Source organism: Chiloscyllium plagiosum, unplaced genomic scaffold, assembly GCF_037043375.1.
Source record: "Chiloscyllium plagiosum isolate Xiang-an unplaced genomic scaffold, Cpla_swu_hap1 HiC_scaffold_32, whole genome shotgun sequence".
Lineage (NCBI taxonomy): Eukaryota > Metazoa > Chordata > Chondrichthyes > Orectolobiformes > Hemiscylliidae > Chiloscyllium > Chiloscyllium plagiosum.
Window position 1 is genome coordinate 45,869,178 of NW_028270170.1, and position 20,433 is coordinate 45,889,610.

At 42.0% G+C, this 20,433-nt stretch overlaps 1 protein-coding gene across 2 annotated transcripts in view; it reads left to right on the forward strand.

The window, feature by feature from the left end:
• ddx42 (DEAD (Asp-Glu-Ala-Asp) box helicase 42) overlaps positions 1-20,433 on the forward strand; it is a 79,606-nt gene that overhangs the window by 17,867 nt on the left and 41,306 nt on the right. The window contains exons 4-9 of one of the 2 annotated variants that reach the window (XM_043675348.2): positions 1,174-1,235; positions 5,325-5,361; positions 9,275-9,421; positions 12,055-12,159; positions 13,611-13,730; positions 17,289-17,465. In XM_043675348.2, the coding sequence (XP_043531283.1) occupies positions 1,174-1,235; positions 5,325-5,361; positions 9,275-9,421; positions 12,055-12,159; positions 13,611-13,730; positions 17,289-17,465 (648 nt within the window). The remainder of the gene's footprint in view (positions 1-1,173; positions 1,236-5,324; positions 5,362-9,274; positions 9,422-12,054; positions 12,160-13,610; positions 13,731-17,288; positions 17,466-20,433) is intronic. The other variant, XM_087977971.1, reaches the window with a different exon arrangement.

The window sequence follows — 20,433 nt, forward strand, 5'->3', positions numbered from 1 at the left end:
CTAATCCAAACTTTAGAAAATGACAATCACTCTTGCATAGATAACAGACAATAATCCTTTCATAGATAGTTTGTCCGATTGTGAACTTTCCGAAAACATTGTAGTCAAGGAAGTTCTGAACAGATTTCATAAATTCTCCCCTCCCCTAAAGTTCCCCAAAATCAATGTGCTTGAATGTCCACACATGGTAATTCTGTTCCCGAAGCTCAGAAATTGACTTGCAATCTGCCAAGGCAAACACGCTATCTGCCATCTTTTACAAAGCCAAAATCCTAGGTCTTTATCTACTGAGTGAATCTGGTATACTGTGTGCTGGAGACAATAAAAAGTAAAGTTATCTATACTTGGTCTCCATTTACACCCCTGAATGCTCATTACAAAATATTGACCCAGAGTACTGTCGTAGAGTGACACAGGCATCAATAACTTTAATATCTTCTTATCTGGGTTTATAAATCAGGAAGAGGTGTATAAGAATTTCATGGGGTTAATGGGTTGTATCATTTTTCTACAGACCGCAGTAAAGATTTCCCTTTCCACAACTTCCCATAATACTTCCGAAGAGTCCTCACCAACTCCTTGTCTTCTGACATGCTTGTGAAGCAATTAATGTTTCTGGTTCTGAGGTATTAGTGGAGTTGGGCATTAGTTTCAATTTAATACCCTGTAACAGGGACAAAAATGAAGCAACTCAGTAACCAAACAAGACTTGAGCAAATAGAATGGAAATTCATCAAAGTTGCAACAGCTTTACAAATGAGTAGGTCACATTGTATTCAAAATGTGTGCATTACAGAGTCAGATGATCTCTGTTTCAGCTGTAGCATATTTTCTGGTAAATAGATGTGGAGGTTTTGAAATTGGGCAAGACATTGATACCCCCATGGCTAAGTAGCAACTAAAATTCACTCATACTCATCCACTCACAAAAATTAGCAGCCTCTTGTCCGTGGGACCATATCTAACTAAAGTGTTAACACCATTGGAGATGGGGAGAAATAAGGTTCTTATAATTGGAACAGCAGAAATTAACACAGCGATCAGCTAATTTTATTTAAACTGAATAAAATGAATTGATGTACTGGTCATGCAATGTGTCAAATAATTCATCACATTAACTGGAGCTGCATACTGACAGGGTTATGATTTTCGTTGTGCTACCTTTTTTTCTAGGACCAGGCTGCCAAAGATATAAAAAGGTTGGATGAAAAGGAGTTTGAAAAGAAAAATGCAAAGTAAGGAACATTTCTACTGTTTAATTTCCACTCATTAATTTCTCACAACTCATTTGTAATTGCATTGCTACAGTAAGCTGTGCATTATTATTCACCTGTCAGAACGAATAAATATGTCTTAGCCTTCTGACATAAAAATGAAAGAAAAATAAAATTGACAATCCTTTTCCAGACCAGTTCATGTTTGATTGCGTAAGATAATCATAATTGAAATCAGGATAGCCAAACAAAATGCTTCCTAAGGATGTCTCTTACTGAAAAGAAGCAAAAGTAAAAATCAAACAACACCAGGTTATAGTCCAACAAGTTTATTTGGAAGTACCAGCTTTCGGAGCACTGCTCATTCAGATAATTAGTGGGGCAGGATCGTAAATCACAGAATTTATAGCAAAAGATCATAGTGTCATGCAACTGATGGATATGTTGAACAAACCTAGATTGCTGTTAAGTCTTTAATTTTTTAGAATGGGTTGCAGGTATTGATTCATTAATATGTAAATCCAAGAACTTTTTCAAGTTACATTCCTGAGATAACTTAAGGTTTTATTTTAAAAGGTGACATTTCAGTTCAGACAATGCATTAAAGGTTAGAGTCTGTCTCTTTCCACAGTTGAAATTTTTAAAATGTCACATGGATTGACTGCCTGCAGATTGTGTGCTTTTTGAACAAAATAGAATGCATCTGCAAATACAATTCTGCAAATGCAAATTCATCCTATAGACTTGTATGTATGTGTTGTGCATGTGAGGGAGAGAGAGAATGTGGGTGAGTGTGCATGTGAGGGAGAGAGAGTGAGAGTGCACGCCCGTGCACACACGGTCTCTCTTTCTCTCCCTTGCATGCATGCGCGCGCGCACACATATACATACATATCATTCGCAAATACGTTCCATTTTGTTCAAAAAGTGCACAATCTGCTGGCAGTCAATCCATGTGACATTTTATAAATATCTAGTTTGGAAATAGAACCAGTCTGGCACAAGATTGGAATACAGACAGACTCTTAACCTCACACCTTTAATGCATTGTCTGAGCTGAGAAGTCACCCTTCTCTTAATAAAACCTTAAGTTATCTCGGGAATGTAACTTGAAAAGGTTCTTGCATTTGCATATTAATGATTCAATATCTGCAACCTATTCTAAAATGTGAAAGACTTAACAATCAGGTTTTCTTCAATATATCGTAACACTATGATCTTTTGCTATAAATTCTGTCATATGATCCTGCCCCACTAGTTACCTAATGAAGGAGCAATACTCAAAGCTAGTACTTCCAAATAAACCTGTTGGACTATAAACTGGTGTGATTTTTAACTTTGTCCACCCTAGTCGAACACTGGCATCTCCACATCTGGAAAAGAAACACACACAGCCAGGGGAATCTTTTCCTGCATCATGCGATGGGGAGATACCCATGAACTGGCTTGTGTTGACTTTGAAACATTGAATAGTTCTCTCAACATTTAAAAAAAAAAGTAACAAGTTCTTGCATTTTTATGGCAACTTAAATTGTGATAAGAATTTAAAACAATTTTACACAATGTCATCTCCAATAACCAAGGTATCCTTGCAGTGAGAGTGTAAAGCATGAGGAAAGGCATTGTTAGTAGTCAGTGGGAGGGTGTACAGGTGTTACATCATTCTTGAAAAATCTTTTGAGGTACACCTAAGTTAATTCAAGTGATGAGTTCAGTCACTTGAATACAGTTTGAATGCTGGAATGAGAAGGGTCTGCAGCCAAATCCTGCTATTTTGATGGAGTCAATTTGTGGGAATGTAGGAAATTGGAAAATTAGTTAGCTATTCTGTTTCTCGAGCCTGTTTTGCCATTTAACGAGATCAAGACTGAACTTCTGTGTTAATGCCATTTTTCTTTATCCCTTTGATATTCATATCATATCCAGATTCAGTATACAGTGCTTCATGCCTCATTCAGAAAGCCAAGATAGCTAGAAGACTTGATTTAAGGATCCTGATAAGATTTTACAGTAGTAATAATAATGATGAAAATTTGTGTTATCTGTTTTACTTTGCAAACTTTGAAAACTTAAATACATCCTGTTTAATGGGCCTGTTTACAGTATTTAAGTAGGAGGTACAGACTAATGGGTCATTTTCGATGGCATGGAGTACTTGAGTTGATTACTGCATTTTCCTTGGCCTCAAGTTGCCTCAAATGGAAAGAATTAACTCTGGTACACAGGGTTGATGGCAATCCATGTGCATAGACACATGGGACTGGATTTTTAGTTACAGAGACACCACAGGCTTTTAAAAATGGTGGGCAGGACTTGGTTCCAGGATTTCCCTGTGCCCACACATTCCTTTTGCCAGTGCCCTCCCTCCACTGTTCTCCAATTTTTACTCAAGAGACGGTCATAGTAATGTAGGCTTCATTGTGAAGTAGACATCTCTCAAACCACTGCAGTTTGTGGAATTGAGCCACCTTCTCAAGGATTTGTGCTTCACAGTCTCTCAAAGTAGTTGTGAGCCACAGTCTGGATGCAGGAACCTTTTGAAACCTTTTCAAAAGGTTTTACCCACACCACACCACCCACCTACAAGGCATTTCATACCTTTAGTAGCCACTTGGGCTGAAGTCACAAGGCTAAGGCATATCGTGAAAGAGTAACAAGAGTCTGAGATCCGGCCTTCGGTATTAGTGCGCTCAATAAACCATATCTAATATTCCCAAAATGTTTTCTTTATTACTTGTGATGGTTTTTAACCATGCAGCAAGGGTAGTTGAGAATATTTACCTAATCTGTTCAGATTTATGTTCAGACATTGCCACATATATTGAATATTGATGAGGTGTAGAAACGAAATCAACTTGTTGCTTTTGCTCAACAAAAGTAACACTGAAACTACTAAGAACTGTGGTTGACTAAACCATTATTTCAGCAACACTTCATAGTTGTAATTTTTGCAATTTGAATATAATAATATCCAGATTATTCCTTTGATAGTTCACAACAATAAATGTTATTCAAGAGTATTATTTTTTGATTGATGTAACATGGTATTAATCAATAAAGTGTCAGCCAGAATTACTTTGTAGAATACTGTTACCTTCATATAATTAAAATTTGTCCCTTATGAAAGATGCTGCACAGAAATGTCCATATTATTTGCAAATCCACTGAACAGAAGAATCGGAAGTTGCTGGAAAAACTCAGCAGGTCTGGCAGCATCTGTGAAGAGAAACCAAAGTTAATGTTTCAGATCCAGTGACCCTTCCTCAGAACTGATGGTAACTAGGAAAATGTTGGTTTAAATGCAGAAGATAGGGTGGGTGTAAGGAGTAGATGATAGGTAGGGATAGAACCCAAAGAGAGAGAAGAACAGTTGGACAGACAATGGACAGACGATCCGGTTGGGGTGGTGAGTAGCTGTTAATGGAGGCTCTTTGGGGCTGACTTGCAATATTCCAGTGAAGCTCAGCAAGCTGGAAAAACATCTCATTATCCACTTGAGGGCCCTGCAGCCCTCTGGACTCAATATAGAGTTCAATAATTTTAGGGCCTGAACTCCCCCATGTTGTCGCCCCTCCCTACCACACACACCAGACTTTATTATCAAACAGTCTGCCATTACACACTAACTATTGTTAGGAACTAACAGCTATTCACCCTCCCAGCCAGATTATTTTCTGTCCAACTGTTCATCTTTCTTTTTGGGCTCTATTCCTGATCTATTGTTTAATCTGTACCCCCTCCGCCCACCTATCTTCTGCATATAAACTGACATTTTTCTAGCTACTGTCAGTTCTGAGGAAGGGTCACTGGACCCAAAACGTTAACTTTGATTTCTCTTTACAGATGCTGCCAGGCCTGCTGAGCTTTTCCAGTAACTTCTGTTTTTGTTTCTGATTTACAGCATCTACAGTTCTTTCAGTTTTTATTTTGAGCGGAAGAACCAATTTATTACTTATATTTCCCTGTTTAAAACAGGAGTAAAATGTATAAAGATGTTCAAAAAATCAGGAACTTCTGGGTATTCACACTGTGATCATTCATGCTTTGCTGCCTTTGCGTTGGGTCTGTTGAACACTTGTAGGGAGTTGGTTTTTCCCTTTGTTTTTGCAGGGGTATAAGGGATGACATTGAAGAGGAAGATGACCATGTGAGTTATTGAGTTGTCTTTTTTGAATATACTGAAAATAACCTTTTAAACAAATAATGCAGATTATTGTTCATTCACTGTAGCCTTTGGTCTGAATCAAATCATGGTATGCAGCCATATCTTTCCCATAAGGTGCTTAGTTCCACCTTGTTGTGTCTTGCGGTTTTTCAATAAGTCAGGTCCATATTGTTAAAGAGAATTCTGCTTTACTGTTCCATCTGGATCTACTGCTCTGGACCACAAATATCGAGTTATTAGTGGTGCCCTAAATTGACATTCTTAGTAATTCACTTGTGATTCAGATGTTGTCAATGGACTATTGCTCCTGCCAGATGCTTTGACAGAATTCCACTCATCACTGAAAGGATTTTCTGACTGAGGAAAAAAGCTCAACATATCAACTCCGTTTCATATCAATGACTTGGTGCTAACTCTAGGCTGCAGTGTAAGAATCTGTTTGTAAATTGATTTTTTTTTTGTTATTATTGGTATTCCTGTCCTCCAATTAGTTTATTTTCAAAAACAGTGTTGTTAGTGCTTTATTTCCATTTAGCAGGCCCTACTGTTTTCAAAGAGCAAAAGGGATGAGTGAACTAAGCTAAACTATGCTTTTCGTATCATGAAAGTGTTGATGCATGTCGTTTGCATTTCCCCCTTGTGCTACCTCTCTGGAGTACCAAGTAAAAGATAGATCCTTTATGAGCCACTCTGTCTGATTTGCCTTTGGTGATCTGTCTGATTGTAGGTGTAACTAGCTCAAGAAGCATCCTTAATAATTGTGTTTTTATAATGCCATAGTTTTGTCATGAACTCTGATTTTTTTTAATCAAAAAAATTCTCAAAGGATAGTAGTGAAAGTAATTTTTTCTGATTGATATCATGTAGAGTAATTGCCCTCAGCTGGATGTATTGTTTTTACTACCTAACCTCATCTGAACACACATACCAGGCAGTGATCACTGAAATAAGCAGGGACATGAGTAAGCGAGACAAAGGGATAAATTCACATTTAAGAAAAATAAAATTGAGCGATGAGATGTAAAATGAGTAGGTAGAGATGCAGTGTAGAGAGAGCAAGCCAGAGGTGAGAGGCATTTAAGGCATGGAAGTGAAGGTGTGCAAATGAGACTCAAAAGTTGTAGGGATAATTTTATGTCCTCTCTCATGGCATGTTTGAAGTTGGGAGGGAGTCATGCAAGCATCCCACCTCTGCCAAACTTAACTCTTCAGTGGGAAGGCCAATGAGTGGACTTGCACCTAACTACCAATTTATGTCTAAAAATGACCACTAAAGAACTTCGTGTTCCTGCAAGTAAAAAGCCAGCCGTGAGCAGGCCTGTTACAATGTAATAAGGAGGACTTGAAACTGCAGGCTGCTGAGGGGGACATTGTCCTGTGGTGCTGATCAAAAGACCTGGCATTGGAAAGTTTGGTACCAGGTGAGAGCTACTCACATTCATGCTGCCTACCCTCCTCCCCTGCCATCTTGCAAAGTGCCCCCTGCCATGAAGCATCTCTGGCTTGGGTTGCTCCTCAATCATGGCTGCTGTAGTTTCTGCCTTCCATTTGACACTGGTGAGCAAAAGAGCTGCCAGCTTCTGATTGAATGGCTCCAAGAGGGCAGCACATTCATTCTGTGCCATGATATTGGGGAAGGCCTGCCTAGTGGACACTGTCAGATAAAGTGAGGACTGCAGATGCTGGAGATCAAAATCGAAGAGTGTGGTACTAGAAAAGCACAGCTGGCCAGGCAGCGTCCAAGGAACAGGAGAGTTGACATTTCGAGCACAAGCTCTTCAGGGATGAAGGGGTGGCCCAAGGGGGCAGAGAGATAAATTGAGGGGATTGGGGATGGGGGAAGATAGCTAGGAATGCAATAGGTAGATGAAGGCGGGGGAAGGTGATAGGTCAGAGGGGAGGGTGAAGCGGACAGGTTGGAAAGAAGATGGTCAGGTAAGATAGTTCAAGAGGGTGGTGCTGAGTTGGAAGGTTGAATCTGGGATAAGGTTGGGGGATGGGAAATGAGGAAACTGGTGAGGTTCACATTGCTCCCGTGTGGCTGGAGGGTATCAAGGTGGAAGATGAGGCGTTCTTCCTCCAGGCATCAGGTGGCTAGAGTTTGGCGGTGGAGGATGCCCAGGACTTGCATGTTCTTGTTAAAGTGGGAGTTAAAGTGTTCAGCCACAGGGCGATGGGGGTTGTTTAGTGTGTGTATACCAGAGATGTTCTCTGAAACGTTCTGCAAGTTGGCATCCTATCTCCTCAGTGTAGAAGAGACTACATTGAGAGCAATGGACACAATAGATGTGCATGAAAGTACAGGTAAATCTCTGCCTGATGTGGAACAATCCTTTGGGGCCTTGGATGGAGTGAACGGGGAGGTGTGGGTGCAGGTTTTGCACTTCTGGCGGTGGCAGGGCAAGATGCTAGGAATGGCGGGTGGGTTTGTGGGGGGCATGGTCCTAACAAGTGAGTCATGGAGGGAATGGTCTCTCCAGAATGCAGATAGGGGTGGGGAAGGAAATATATCCCTTGTGGTGGGGTCTGTTTGTAGGTGGCACAAATGGCAGAGGATGATGCAACATATCCGGAGGTTGGTGGGGTGGAATGTGAGTACTGGGGTGGTTCGTCCTTGTTGCTTTTGTAGTGGTGGGGTTCAAGGGTGGTGGTGCGAGAAGTGGAGATGTGCTGAAGGGCATCATCGATCACGTGGGAGGGGAAATTGGACACTCTCTGCCCAAGCGGGGAATGATCTTGGAGAGAGTGGGTGTGTCACCTACCCTCCAGCTGGCTGTTGGGCCCCTCGACAACTCCATGAAATGCTTCCCTGTGTGCCTGGAATAGTTGAATGAGATCCAGCTCATTGAAAGAGGCAAGTGTTGCTGAAGTAGCAACAGAGATGCTTGTACAGTGAGGAAAGAGAGAAAGTGAACAAGAGATGCAGAATATATATAGGGAATACAGAGGTGGAGAGAAAAGCTAAGTCTGGAGGGTATGCGGTGGAACGCCTGAGGGATAAATGATCAGGAATTGGAGATTTGCGATGAGGCTGAGATTGAGATGAAAAGAAGGAACCAATAGAGAGGAGAAAAAAGTGATAAAAAGCAATAACATGCTGGGACTGCAGTGGAGGAAATGATGAGATGAGATGAATAGTAACTGAAATATTGAGACAAATAGGGTTGAAAGAGGGAAGATGCACACATTGAAGGAAACAAAATGTATATACTGAGGGAAGGTTAGAGGAGCTGCCAAAATGTAAGAGTAAAGGTGTCAAGGTTAGCTGATTAAGAAATGAGGAACAAGATTGGAGTAGTGAGGGCAATACAACAAAACAATGCTGGAAGAACAAATGAGAGGAAAAACGCAGAAAATACTGAACATGCATGGCTGATCCTGTCAAAATATTTCAGGAGTAATTATTTTATCATATGCATGTATAAATCACAAATTGTTACTTTCTGTGAAATTCCAGAACATTAACATGTTATTTTGTTGTGGTAATAATGTAAATAAAAGTATTTTTAGGTTTTACTATAAACCAGTGAGAAATTTGCCTTTGAGTGTGTGGTATGTGTTTCAACATTCTTACAAAAGCACAGGTTGTTAATTTTATTACACACAACTCAAGGAGAAAATGCTTCCCTCAATCACAATACCACAGCTAACAATATTATGGCAGTTGACTGGCACTACATTACTGATTTCAATGCTTGTCATTTCAGGGTGAGTGCCCTTTCAAATAATTTTTACACTATTCATTTTTATGTTGAATGTACAGTCAACTTTATGAATAAAGTTTGAAAGTATTGAATTTTCCAGGTGATTGATGTAGGTAGGGGAAGCATTCAGGACACTGAGTTAGTGTTACGTTCTCTCTCCAGTTTGACTTGTGGATTACGTTTATGTGCAGGAAGCCTATTTTCGGTACATGGCTGAAAATCCAAATGCTGGTGTGATTCAGGAGGAGGAAGATGATATTGAATATGACAGTGATGGTAATCCTATTCCTCCACTAAAAAAAGTCATTGATCCATTGCCTCCTATTGACCATTCTGAGGTAAGTGGAAACCTGAAAAGTGGTAAAAGTGTTAGTGGGAAAGCAGTGATAGTGACTAAGTAAGGTTTAAGGTAGTCATGGAAAAAGACAAAGATGGGTCGGAAATAAAGGTTTTGAGCTGGGGGAAGGATGATTTACAAATGATAAAATGTCATCTGACCAAAGAGGACTGGAGACAGCCACTTTTTGGAAAATCTACATGGGAGCAACAGGAGTATTTCAAAAATGAAATAGAGTGTAAAGCCATTGTGTTGCTGTAAAGGTGAAGAATTGGACCAAAAATTCTGGAGAAACCTAAATCGAAGGGAATGTATTGGATTGGACAAAAAAAGAAAGAGAAGGTTATGGTAGACACTGAAAGCTCAGAATACCAGAAGTACATAGAGAGAGTACAGGGGTTCCTTAAATAAGAATTTAGAGAAGTGAAGAGAAACCATGAGAAAACATTGGTGGATAAAATAAATGAAAATCCAAAGGCATTTTCTAAGTACATTAGGGGAAAGAGGATAACCAGGGAAAAAGTTAGGGACCAAAACAACAAACTATGTGGGGAGCCAGAAAATATAAACGAGATTTTAAATTACTGATTTACATCTGTATTCAAGATTGAGAAGACTAATGTAGGTATAGAAATCAAAGAAGATGTGCTTGAACAAATGACAATTGAAAGGCCAGACAAATGAGTTTTAGCAGACTGAAATTGGATAGGTCTGCAGGCCCAGGTGAGATGGATCCCAGGCTGCTGTGGGAGACAAAAATAATGCAGGGGCCTGACATTAATTTTCATATTCTCTCTGGACAGAAGAGGTGGCAGAGATAATATCATTCAGGCAAGGTGATAGGGATAAAGCACAGAATCACAGGCCCGTGAATCTAACATCAGTAGTAGAAAAGCAATTGGAAAAAACTTCTGAATTAATCTCTATTTGGACAGGCAAGGATTAATCAAGAATTGTCAGCAAACCTTCATTGGAGGGGAATCCTGTCTGACATGTTTAATTGAGTATTTTGTGGAGGTGAATAATGTCTGGATGTACCTGGACTTTAGTAAGGCTTATGTCAAAGTCTCGCATGGGAGACTGGTCAAGAAGTTGAGAGCCCATGGCTTACAAGACAATTTGGCAAATTAGAGCCAAAATTTTCATTGTGGCAGGAGACAGAGGTGATGGTTGAAGAGTGTTTTTGTGACTGTACACCTTTGACCACTGGCATACTTTAGGGTTCACTGCTGGGTCCCTTGCTGTTCGTATTAATGATACAGACATGAATGGAAGAAGTATAGAGTCATAGAGATGTGCAGCACGGAAACAGACCCTGTGGTCCAACCCATCCACGCCGACCAGATATCCTAAATTAATTGATTCCCATTTGCCAGCACTTGGCCCATAGCCCTCGAAACCCTTCCTATTCATATACCCATCCAGATGCCTTTTAAATGTTGCAATTGTACCATTCTCCACAACTTCCTCTGGCAGCTCATTCCATACACATACCACCCTCTGCATGAAAAAGGTGCTGCCTAAGTCCCTTTTAAATTTTTCCGTCTCACCCTAAATCCATGCCCTCCAGTTCTGGACTCGCTCACCGCAGGGAAAAGACATTGTCTATTTATCCTACCGATGCCCCTCATGATTTTATAATCCTCTATAAGGTCACTCTTCAGCCTCCGCTCCAGGGAAAACAGCCCCAGCCTATTCAGCCTCTCCCTTTAGAAACCCTCCAACCCTGGTAAGATTTATCCTTGTAAATCTTTTCTGAACCCTTTCACATTTCACAACATCCTTCCAACAGGAGGAAGACCAGAATTTCACACAATATTCCAAAAGTGGCCTAACCAATGTCCTGTACATTTACACCATGACCTCCCAACTCCTATACTCAATGCTCTGACTAATAAAGGAAAGCATTCTAAATGCCTTCTTCACTATCCTGTCTACCTGAGACTCCATTTTCAAGGAACTATGGACCTGCACTCCAAGATCTCTTTGTTTACCAACACTTCCCATTAGGTGTATAAGTCCTGTCCTGACTTGCCTTTCCATCATGCAGCACCTCACATTTATTGAAATTAAACTCCATCTACCACTCCTCAGCCCATTGGCCCATCTGATCAAGATCCTGTTGTACTCTGAGGTAACCTTCTTCACTGCAATTTGCAGAGTCTGGCTGGGTTATTCTCCGGAGGGTCGGTGTGGACTGGTTGGGCCAGTTTCCGCACTGTAGGTAATCAAATCTTAATTTAGTGAAAACATGCAAGTTGACATAGTCACAGAAGAAGCTGCTTTCTCATTATAGAGAAACTGTTTGCAAGTTTAACCTGAAGGTCACCATTCCTCAAGCAGGGGCGAGCTTGAGAAGACAGCATTCGTGTGACTTAAGCTGTTATGCAAATTGAACCTGTGCTGTTGCATCACTTTGTATCAAAAACTAGCCACACAGTCCCCTGGGCAAACTAACCCCAAATTAGTGAATGTTTAGTGAATTGTTGGTCACCGATAGAAAACTGCATCGCGTTGAGGAAATGCGAGAACTTTTTTTTTGCAAAAGATAAATGTCAGATTTTAGTTGTTTGTGAATTTTAATATCATGTTGGAATGAACCAGGTGGTGCTAGTCACTTCTAAATCCTTTTAGATCGAATACCAGCCATTTGAGAAGAATTTCTACATTGAACATGAAGAGTTGGCGAAACTTTCACTCATACCATTAGCTGAACTCCGGCAGAAACTGAATTTGAGAGTAAGTTTAGAATTTTATGTGTTTATACTTTGCAGTATGATGTTGACAACAGTTGATAAATGAAAAGTTTGTTTTGTGTTGTTCAAAATATCAGCTGAATCTGCCTAAGGAAGTGAGCACCTAATCTTTGAATTCAGGTAGCAATTTGATCGATGCTGATCAATCTACTGAATGTTTCTCTGATTAGCTATTATGAAGATGTGGGTATATTTTAAGAGAGTTAAAAGCAGCAGAACTACTGGACACAGCACCAGTTATTCTCAATAAGGCAGTGTGATACTTGGTTGAACAACTCAATTAGCTTGTTGCCTGGAGACAAAAAGCAGGTTTGAATTAGGCCAGTCAGTTTAAACTATACCCCCAAACATATCAAACTCCAATCAAGTTTGAATTGAGTATATTGACAATCTTAAAAGCCATTGACCTAATCCGATGCTTTGGGGCTATAAGACCGTGGAAAATTGAACAGTTGAGAAGAGAACTGTCAAGCCTAGCTTGTAATCCGACTGCTTGAAAAATAGCTCTCTTAAAAGTACTTTCTCGAACAATAACCTGTAACGCAGAAATTCCTAAGAAGAAAAGGCGACATAGGAAGATACGAATAGAAGCACAAAAGCTGCATGGTTTTGAGATAAGTGTTGTTTTGTAAATCTTAATTAGGCATTTTATCGGATTAGTATTATAGAAGGGAAGGTTAAAAAAATAGGTTAGAGGAAGAAATTGTAAGTAGTGGTTAGTTAATTATTTTCTGTTATACTTTAAGAAATAAAGTTGTTAATTTTTACTTTAAATAGTTCTTGGCCACTTGGATTTTTACAGATTACTGCGCGGGATACATCTTTTCTGTGTTGCTGGTTTTAAATTAAGCAGGAGGGTTTACCCATGTCATAACACTAGCTTTGTGTAATGAGTGATCACATTGTGTTCATCTGCACCGAAAGGAAGGTTGCCATCATTAAATTTTAGACCGTGTTTCAATCAGACAGGGAATCAACTCAATGTGTGTTGTTTGACTTTGCTGTTCCAACAGCACTGCCCAATTTCATGTGAACCACTTACTGTCCACTCCTTATTAGCTGTGCTATATTACTACTAAAATGTATGTTGATGTGAAGTACTTTAAGTCAGCTACAGTGTATTTAGGTAAAGTGAGTGTGATTACTCCACGCATATGCACAGTGCAGTCTTTTTAAGCTTTGTATTGTTATGGTTCTCTGGATAATTCAGTTCCATGTAATTTTGCATAGTTACATGTCTGCAATGTTGGAATTGTTGATTTGCTGCAATCACTGTTTCAACATTTCAGGTACAGTTTTTAAAGAGATTACAGTAATTAAAGAGAGAAAAGTCAGCTATTAAAAACAAGTCTGTCCTGAAGTTGATGACCGGAATTTGTTTGCCATAAGGTATTTTGAACAGTATTGAACAGAATTGAATGTTTTCCTCCCCAGGTCTCTGGAGCTGACCCCCCAAAACCTTGCAGTAGTTTTGCTCACTTTGGCTTTGATGAGCAATTAATGCATCAAATCCGAAAGTCAGAATATACACAACCAACGCCAATACAGTGTCAGGTAAGAACTTTGTCATCCTTTTTTTGTATACCTGAGGTTACAAATATAAGAGACTGTTCACAATCACATTTCCATATTAATGACTACCTATGATCAATTGAGAAGGGAAGTGAAGCTGAAATTAAGATGGGAAAAGAAAGAGTGGGAAAATAGAATGGCAGTCCGCATAAAAGGGAGCCCAAAAATCTTCATCCAACATGAGCTATGCTCATCCAGGCAATTGGAAAATATCCCATCTCTCTCCTGACTCCCTTGTGGACAGTCTTTAGGGTGTTTTAAGAAGATTTGTAGCTCAGGTTGAGGTTCTGGATGTAGGTTTGCTCACTGAGCTGGACGGTTCATTTCCAGATGTTTGGGTTGAACCCAAACATATAAAATATAGCAGGAATTATCAACAGTGCTTCGCCCGGAGGTCCACTTTGTAGGGTGACGAAACATCTGGAAATGAACTTCCAGCTCAGCGAGCAAACTTACATCCAGTCTTTATGGTGTTATTTGCTGCAGAATTCCAAGCCTCCTACCTGCTTTTGTAGCCATGGTATTTACATAGCTAGTCCCGTTCAGTTTCTGATTAATGACATCCCTCGGATCCACCACTTGATAGTGATGGGGTGATGCCATTGCCTATCAAGGGGAACTTATGGCGCTTAGATGACGCCAGTGTTACGAATGACTTAGCAGCCCAAGCTAGATGAAACATTGCTCTTTACCAATAAATGATAGTCAACATGTATTATATCAATTAATTTCAAATATTTTGACTGATTCTTATCTGATTTTTTTACTTTAGCTTTTGGTTTAAGTAAACATTTTTTCCCTTTATCATGCCCATTTCTACTATAAAATTAGACTTTAAAGTTTCATAATTCATAAGTAACATCCACGTCGCTTTCCTTTTTCACTCTACTTGCCTTCATCCAGTACTGTGTTGACGTTGATTCTAACTCTTTAAAATCCACCTGCCTAAACTAGAAGCTCTTCTTTTTTTTAGATTAGATTACTTACAGTGTGGAAACAGGCCCTTCGGCCCAACAAGTCCACACCGCCCCGCCGAAGCGCAACCCACCCATACCCCTACATTTACCCCTTACCTAACACTACGGGCAATTTAGCGTGGCCAATTCACCTGACCTGCACATCTTTGGACTGTGGGAGGAAACCGGAGCACCCGGAGGAAACTCACGCAGACACGGGGAGAACGTGCAAACTCCACACAGTCAGTCGCCTGAGGCGGGAATTGAACCCGGGTCTCTGGCGCTGTGAGGCAGCAGTGCTAACTACTGTGCCGCCCACCATGAGCTTGAAGCTAAAACCTCCTACGTCGTCCCATAGATTCTTTGCATAGCATCTGGTTCTCTTTTGCCCCCTTCCAATGGATTTTCATTAGCAATCAAGTCATTTCAGTATTACATTCTGAAAAATTGCTTTGCTCCAAGTTAAAGTCATGTAATCTATTCTTGTTCAAATTGATTACCTTGAGGACAAAGCAAAATGATATGAATTCTGGAAATCTGAAATACAAACCGAAAATGCCAGAAATATTAAGTGCATCTGTCAGTGTTGTCCTTGTTGGTCTGAGATCTAGCCATGGGCACCCGCATGGGCCCCAGCTATGCCTGCCTCTTCGTAGGGTATGTGGATAGCCATGGGCACCCGCATGGGCCCCAGCTATGCCTGCCTCTTCGTAGGGTATGTGGATAGCCATGGGCACCCGCATGGGCCCCAGCTATGCCTGCCTCTTCGTAGGGTATGTGGAACAATCCATCTTCCGCAACTACACTGGCCCCACCCCCCATCTTTTCCTTCGCTACATTGATGACTGTATCGGCTCTACCTCGTGCTCCCACGAGGAGGTTGAACAGTTCATCCACTACACTAACACCTTCCACCCCGACCTCAAATTCACCTGGACAGTCTCGGACTCCTCCCTCCCCTTCCTAGACCTTTCTGTTTCTATCTCAGGCGACCGAATCAACACGGACATCTACTACAAACCAACCGACTCCCACAGCTACCTGGACTACACCTCCTCCCATCCTGCCCCCTGTAAAAACGCCATCCCATTCTCCCAATTCCTTCGTCTCCGCCGCATCTGCTCCCAGGAGGACCAGTTCAAAATACGTACAACACAGATGGCCTCCTTCTTCAAGGACCGCAATTTCCCCCCCGACGTGGTCGACGGTGCCCTCCACCGCATATCCTCCACTTCCCGCTCCTCCGCCCTTGAGCCCCGCCCCTCCAACCGCCACCAGGACAGAACCCCACTGGTCCTCACCTACCACCCCACCAATCTCCATGTACAGCGCATCATCCGCCGTCACTTCCGCCACCTCCAAACAGACCCCAGCACCAAGGATATATTTCCCTCCCCTCCCCTATCAGCTTTCCGTAGAGACCACTCCCTCCGCGACTCCCTTGTCAGATCCACACCCCCCACCGACCCAACCTCCACTCCCGGCACCTTCCCTTGCAACCGCAGGAGGTGCAACACTTGCGCCCACACCTCCCCCCTCACTTCTCTCCAAGGCCCCAAAGGAAACTTCCATATCCGCCACAGATTCACCTGCACCTCCACCCACATCATCTACTGCATCCACTGCAGCCGGTGTGGCCTCCTCTATATTGGGGAGACAGGCCGCCTACTTGCGGAGCGATTCAGAGAGCACCTCTGGGCCACCCGGACGAACCAACCCAACCACCCTGTAGCACAGCATTTCAACTCCCCCTCCCACTCCACCGAGGATATGCAGGTCATTGGACTCATCCACCGCCAAACCACAACAACGCGACGGTCGGAGGAGGAGCGTCTTATCTTCCGACTGGGAACCCTCCAACCACAGGGGATGAACTTGGACTTCACCAGTTTCTTCATCCCCCCTCCCCCCACCTTGTCTCAGCCGAATCCCTCCAGCCCGGCACCGCCTTCCTGACCTGCAGTCTTCTTCTTGACCTCTCCGCCTCCATCCTACTCCGACCTATCACCCTCACCTTGACCTCTTTCCACCTATCACATTTCCAACGCCCCTCCTCCAAGTCCCTCCTCCCTACCTTTTATCTTCTCCTGCTGAACACTCTCTGCTCATTCCTGAAGAAGGGCCTGTGCCCGAAACGTCGAACCTCCTGTTCCCTGGATGCTGCCTGACTGCTGTGCTGTTCCAGCAATAAAGTTTCAACTTTGATCTCCAGCATCTGCAGACCTCACTTTCTCCTGAGCTCAGGATTAAAAATGTCTCTACTGTAATGTTACTTGGAACAAATTGAGCAGTGTCATTGAAAATGTTGGAGCAACGGCTGTTATTTTAATTGAACTGTGTGATAAGGTTGGTGCACAGTAGAGTAAACTTTGCTGTGTTTTTCACTATGTTCTCCAGGCTAGATAATGCTTGATACTAACACTAGATGTCTGAAATAGCGTGTTTGATTGACTGGCACATCTCCTCATCCATACGAACCAAAATTGATAACAAAAGCCTTCAATTTCTTACAATCTTAATTTACAGGATTCTTAGAAAAAGGTTAACTGCACAGTGCTAACTATATATGTATGTTTGAACACAGGGCGTCCCCATTGCGCTGAGTGGCAGAGACATGATCGGAATTGCCAAAACTGGGAGTGGTAAAACCGCAGCATTTATCTGGCCAATGTTGATTCACATCATGGACCAGAGGGAGCTGGAGCCTGGGGATGGGCCGATTGGTGTGATTGTTTGTCCAACCAGAGAACTTTGTCAACAGGTACCATCAACAATGCTACTCTAGTTGGGTTCTGCCTCTGCAGTGCAGATAGCTAATGCAGTATCAATTAGAAACAGAGCTTTGCATGCAGTGGCTTCTCAAAGTTCAAAGATTTTTGAGTTATGAAATAATTGTTCTTTACTCTGTAAAAGTTTGTCCTTGAATGTTAAGGCTGAGGTATTAATTTTAAAAAAAAACTCTCCTATACAAATCTGCAACAGAAATACTTGAAATAAGGTAAGGATCACTCTCCATTAAAGCCAAAGTTGAAAGTGTTGCAAACCTAAGCAACAGGTCAGTCAGAATCTGTGAAAGAAGACATCAAGTTAATTATTGTGGTGAATGGCCAAGCCTGAAACATTAAATTGGATTTTACCAAAGAAATGGAAGCAGGCACGACAGCAGTTTCTAACTACCGGCTGGCATGATGATTTCCTGCGTGTTCCTGCCTCTGGCCTTACTTCAGAACAGAGGTTTCTTGGAAAAGTGGCTGCTGTCTTGGCACAAATGGCAGATAACCAATTAGATCACTTTGAGAGCACTTTGCAGATGACTGTCAGACCCCTGATGTAGCTGGAGCCCATTGCTAGAATGCTGGCAGCGTACAGGGCAAGGAGTGTACATTGCATTGCAGACCAGTGTGGATCTGCTGAGCTAATTGGCCATGGTCGTGCAATGTCTGTGTACGTTGATGGTCTATCAGCTGTGGCCATGGTTTCTTTTATTAAATATGCAATGAACCAATATAGAGGGCTATAATAGAACATGGAACTCTGGGGCAACCAGTTAGAAGAGCATCTCTGGTTGGCTTGTGTTAATGGACCACTTACAGCAAGTACGAGCTTGACACCGCATTTGGCCCCAGCATTAGGATCACAAAGTCTGCAATAAAATCCAGCCTATTTACTTCATCTGTAGGAATAATAGACAAGTATTGGTAGGAGGTTTGAATTTCCCCTGTATTGACTGGGCTGCCCAGTACATAAAAGGCCTGGATGGAATGGAATTTGGCAAATGTGTGCAACAAGGTTTCATAAATCAATATGTAGCGGGCCCTATTTGGGAGGGTGCAACACTGGACCTCCTCTTAGGAAACAAAATTGGGCAAGTGACTGAAGTGTTAGAGAGCAATTTGGGTCCAGTGACCATAACTCTTTTCGTTTTAACCTAGTTATGAATAAAGATAGGATAAGTCCACAGGTTATGTGCTAAACTGGAGCAGGGCCAATTTTGGGGCCATTGGGCAGGATCTAGCAGTATGTCCATGTTAGGATGAAGGGAAAAGCTGGCAGGTTTAGGATCTCTGGCTGACGAGAGATATTGAGGCTCTGGTCAGGAATGGGAAGAAAGCATGCATTGGGTTTAAGCTGTTAGGCTCAAGTAAATCCCTCGATGATATAAAAAGTGTAGCAGCACATTTAGGCGAGAAATCAGGAAGCAAAAAGAGGATATAAAATGGATTGGCAGTTAAGGTTAAAGATAATCCCAAGAGGTTCTATGGCTATTTTAAGAGTAAAAGGGTTCCCCTTAAAGATCAGCATGGCCATTTATTTGTTGAGCCACAGGAGATTGGGGAGATTTTTAATGAATAATTCTCCTCCGTGTTTACTGAGGATGATCCCTAATGATGCTAAGGAAATAAGGGAAACAAGTGGGGATGTTTTGGACTGTATACGTAGCAGAGAAGAGGTGTTTGCAGCCTTAAAACATATTAAGGCGGATAAATCCCCTGGACCTGGACTTGAGGGGTACCAACATCCTGGGCGGGAGGTTTGCTTAAGCTCTTCAGAAGTGTTTAAACTAGTTTGGCAAGGGAATGGGAACCCGAACTGGAGCATCAGAGGATGTGGTAGCTGGTGAACAGGCAGCTACAGCATGCAGAGAGTCTGTAAGGAAGAATAGACAATTGATAGGTAAACCCATCAGTGTGATGGGTAGAAGTGTGTCTATATTGGCACAAGAAGTGTCAGGAATAAGGGACCATTAGGGATACTTGGATATCACAGGAACAGGAATGGTTGTTGGATGTTCCACGGTTTAGGTATTTCAAAATGAATAATGGGGGAGGTAAAATAGGTGGGGGAGTGACATTGCTAATCAGGTATAGTATCACAGCTGCAAAAAGGAAGGTTGTCAAAGATGATTTGTCTCCTGAGTCAGTATGGGTGGAAGTCAGAAACAGTAAGGAAGCAGTCACTTTATTGGGAGTTTTCTGTAGACTCCCCCAATTGCAACAGAGACACGGAAGAGCAGATTGAGAGGCAGATTTTGGAAAGGTGCAGAAGTAACAAGGCTGTAGTCATGGGTGACATCAACTTCCCCAATATTGATTGGAAACACCTTTGTGCAAATAGTTTAGATGGAGCACATTTCATCAGGTGTGTCCAGGAAGGAATCCTGACTCAGTATGTAGATAGGCCGAATTTGGTACGAGGCAACAAACCAGGTCAGGTGTCAGATTTCTCAGTGGGAGAGCATTTTGGTGATAGTGATCACAGCTCCCGACCTTTACTGTAGTCATAGAGGGGGATAGGAGCAGACAGTATAGGCAAGTATTTAATTGGGAGAGTGGGAATTACAATGCTATTAGGGGGGCAGGAACTATGGAGCATAAATTGGGAGCAGATATTCTCAGGGAAAAGCACAGCAGAAATGTGGAGGTTGTTTCGGAAGCACTTGCTGCGAGTGCTGGATAGGTTTGTCCCACTAAGGCAAGGAAGGGATAGTAGTGTCAAGAAACCCTTGAAAAGAGATGTGGAACTAGTCAAGAGGAAGAAGGAAGCTTACTTAAGGTTGAGGAGGCAAGGATCAGACAAGGCTCGCGAGGGTTACAGGATCGCCCTAAGGAACTGAAGAAAGGACTTAGGAGAGCTGGAAAGGGGCATGAAAAAGCCTTGGCAGGTAGGATTAAGGAAAACCTCAAGGCATCCTACACTTGTGTGAGGAACAAGAGGATGGCCAGAGTGAG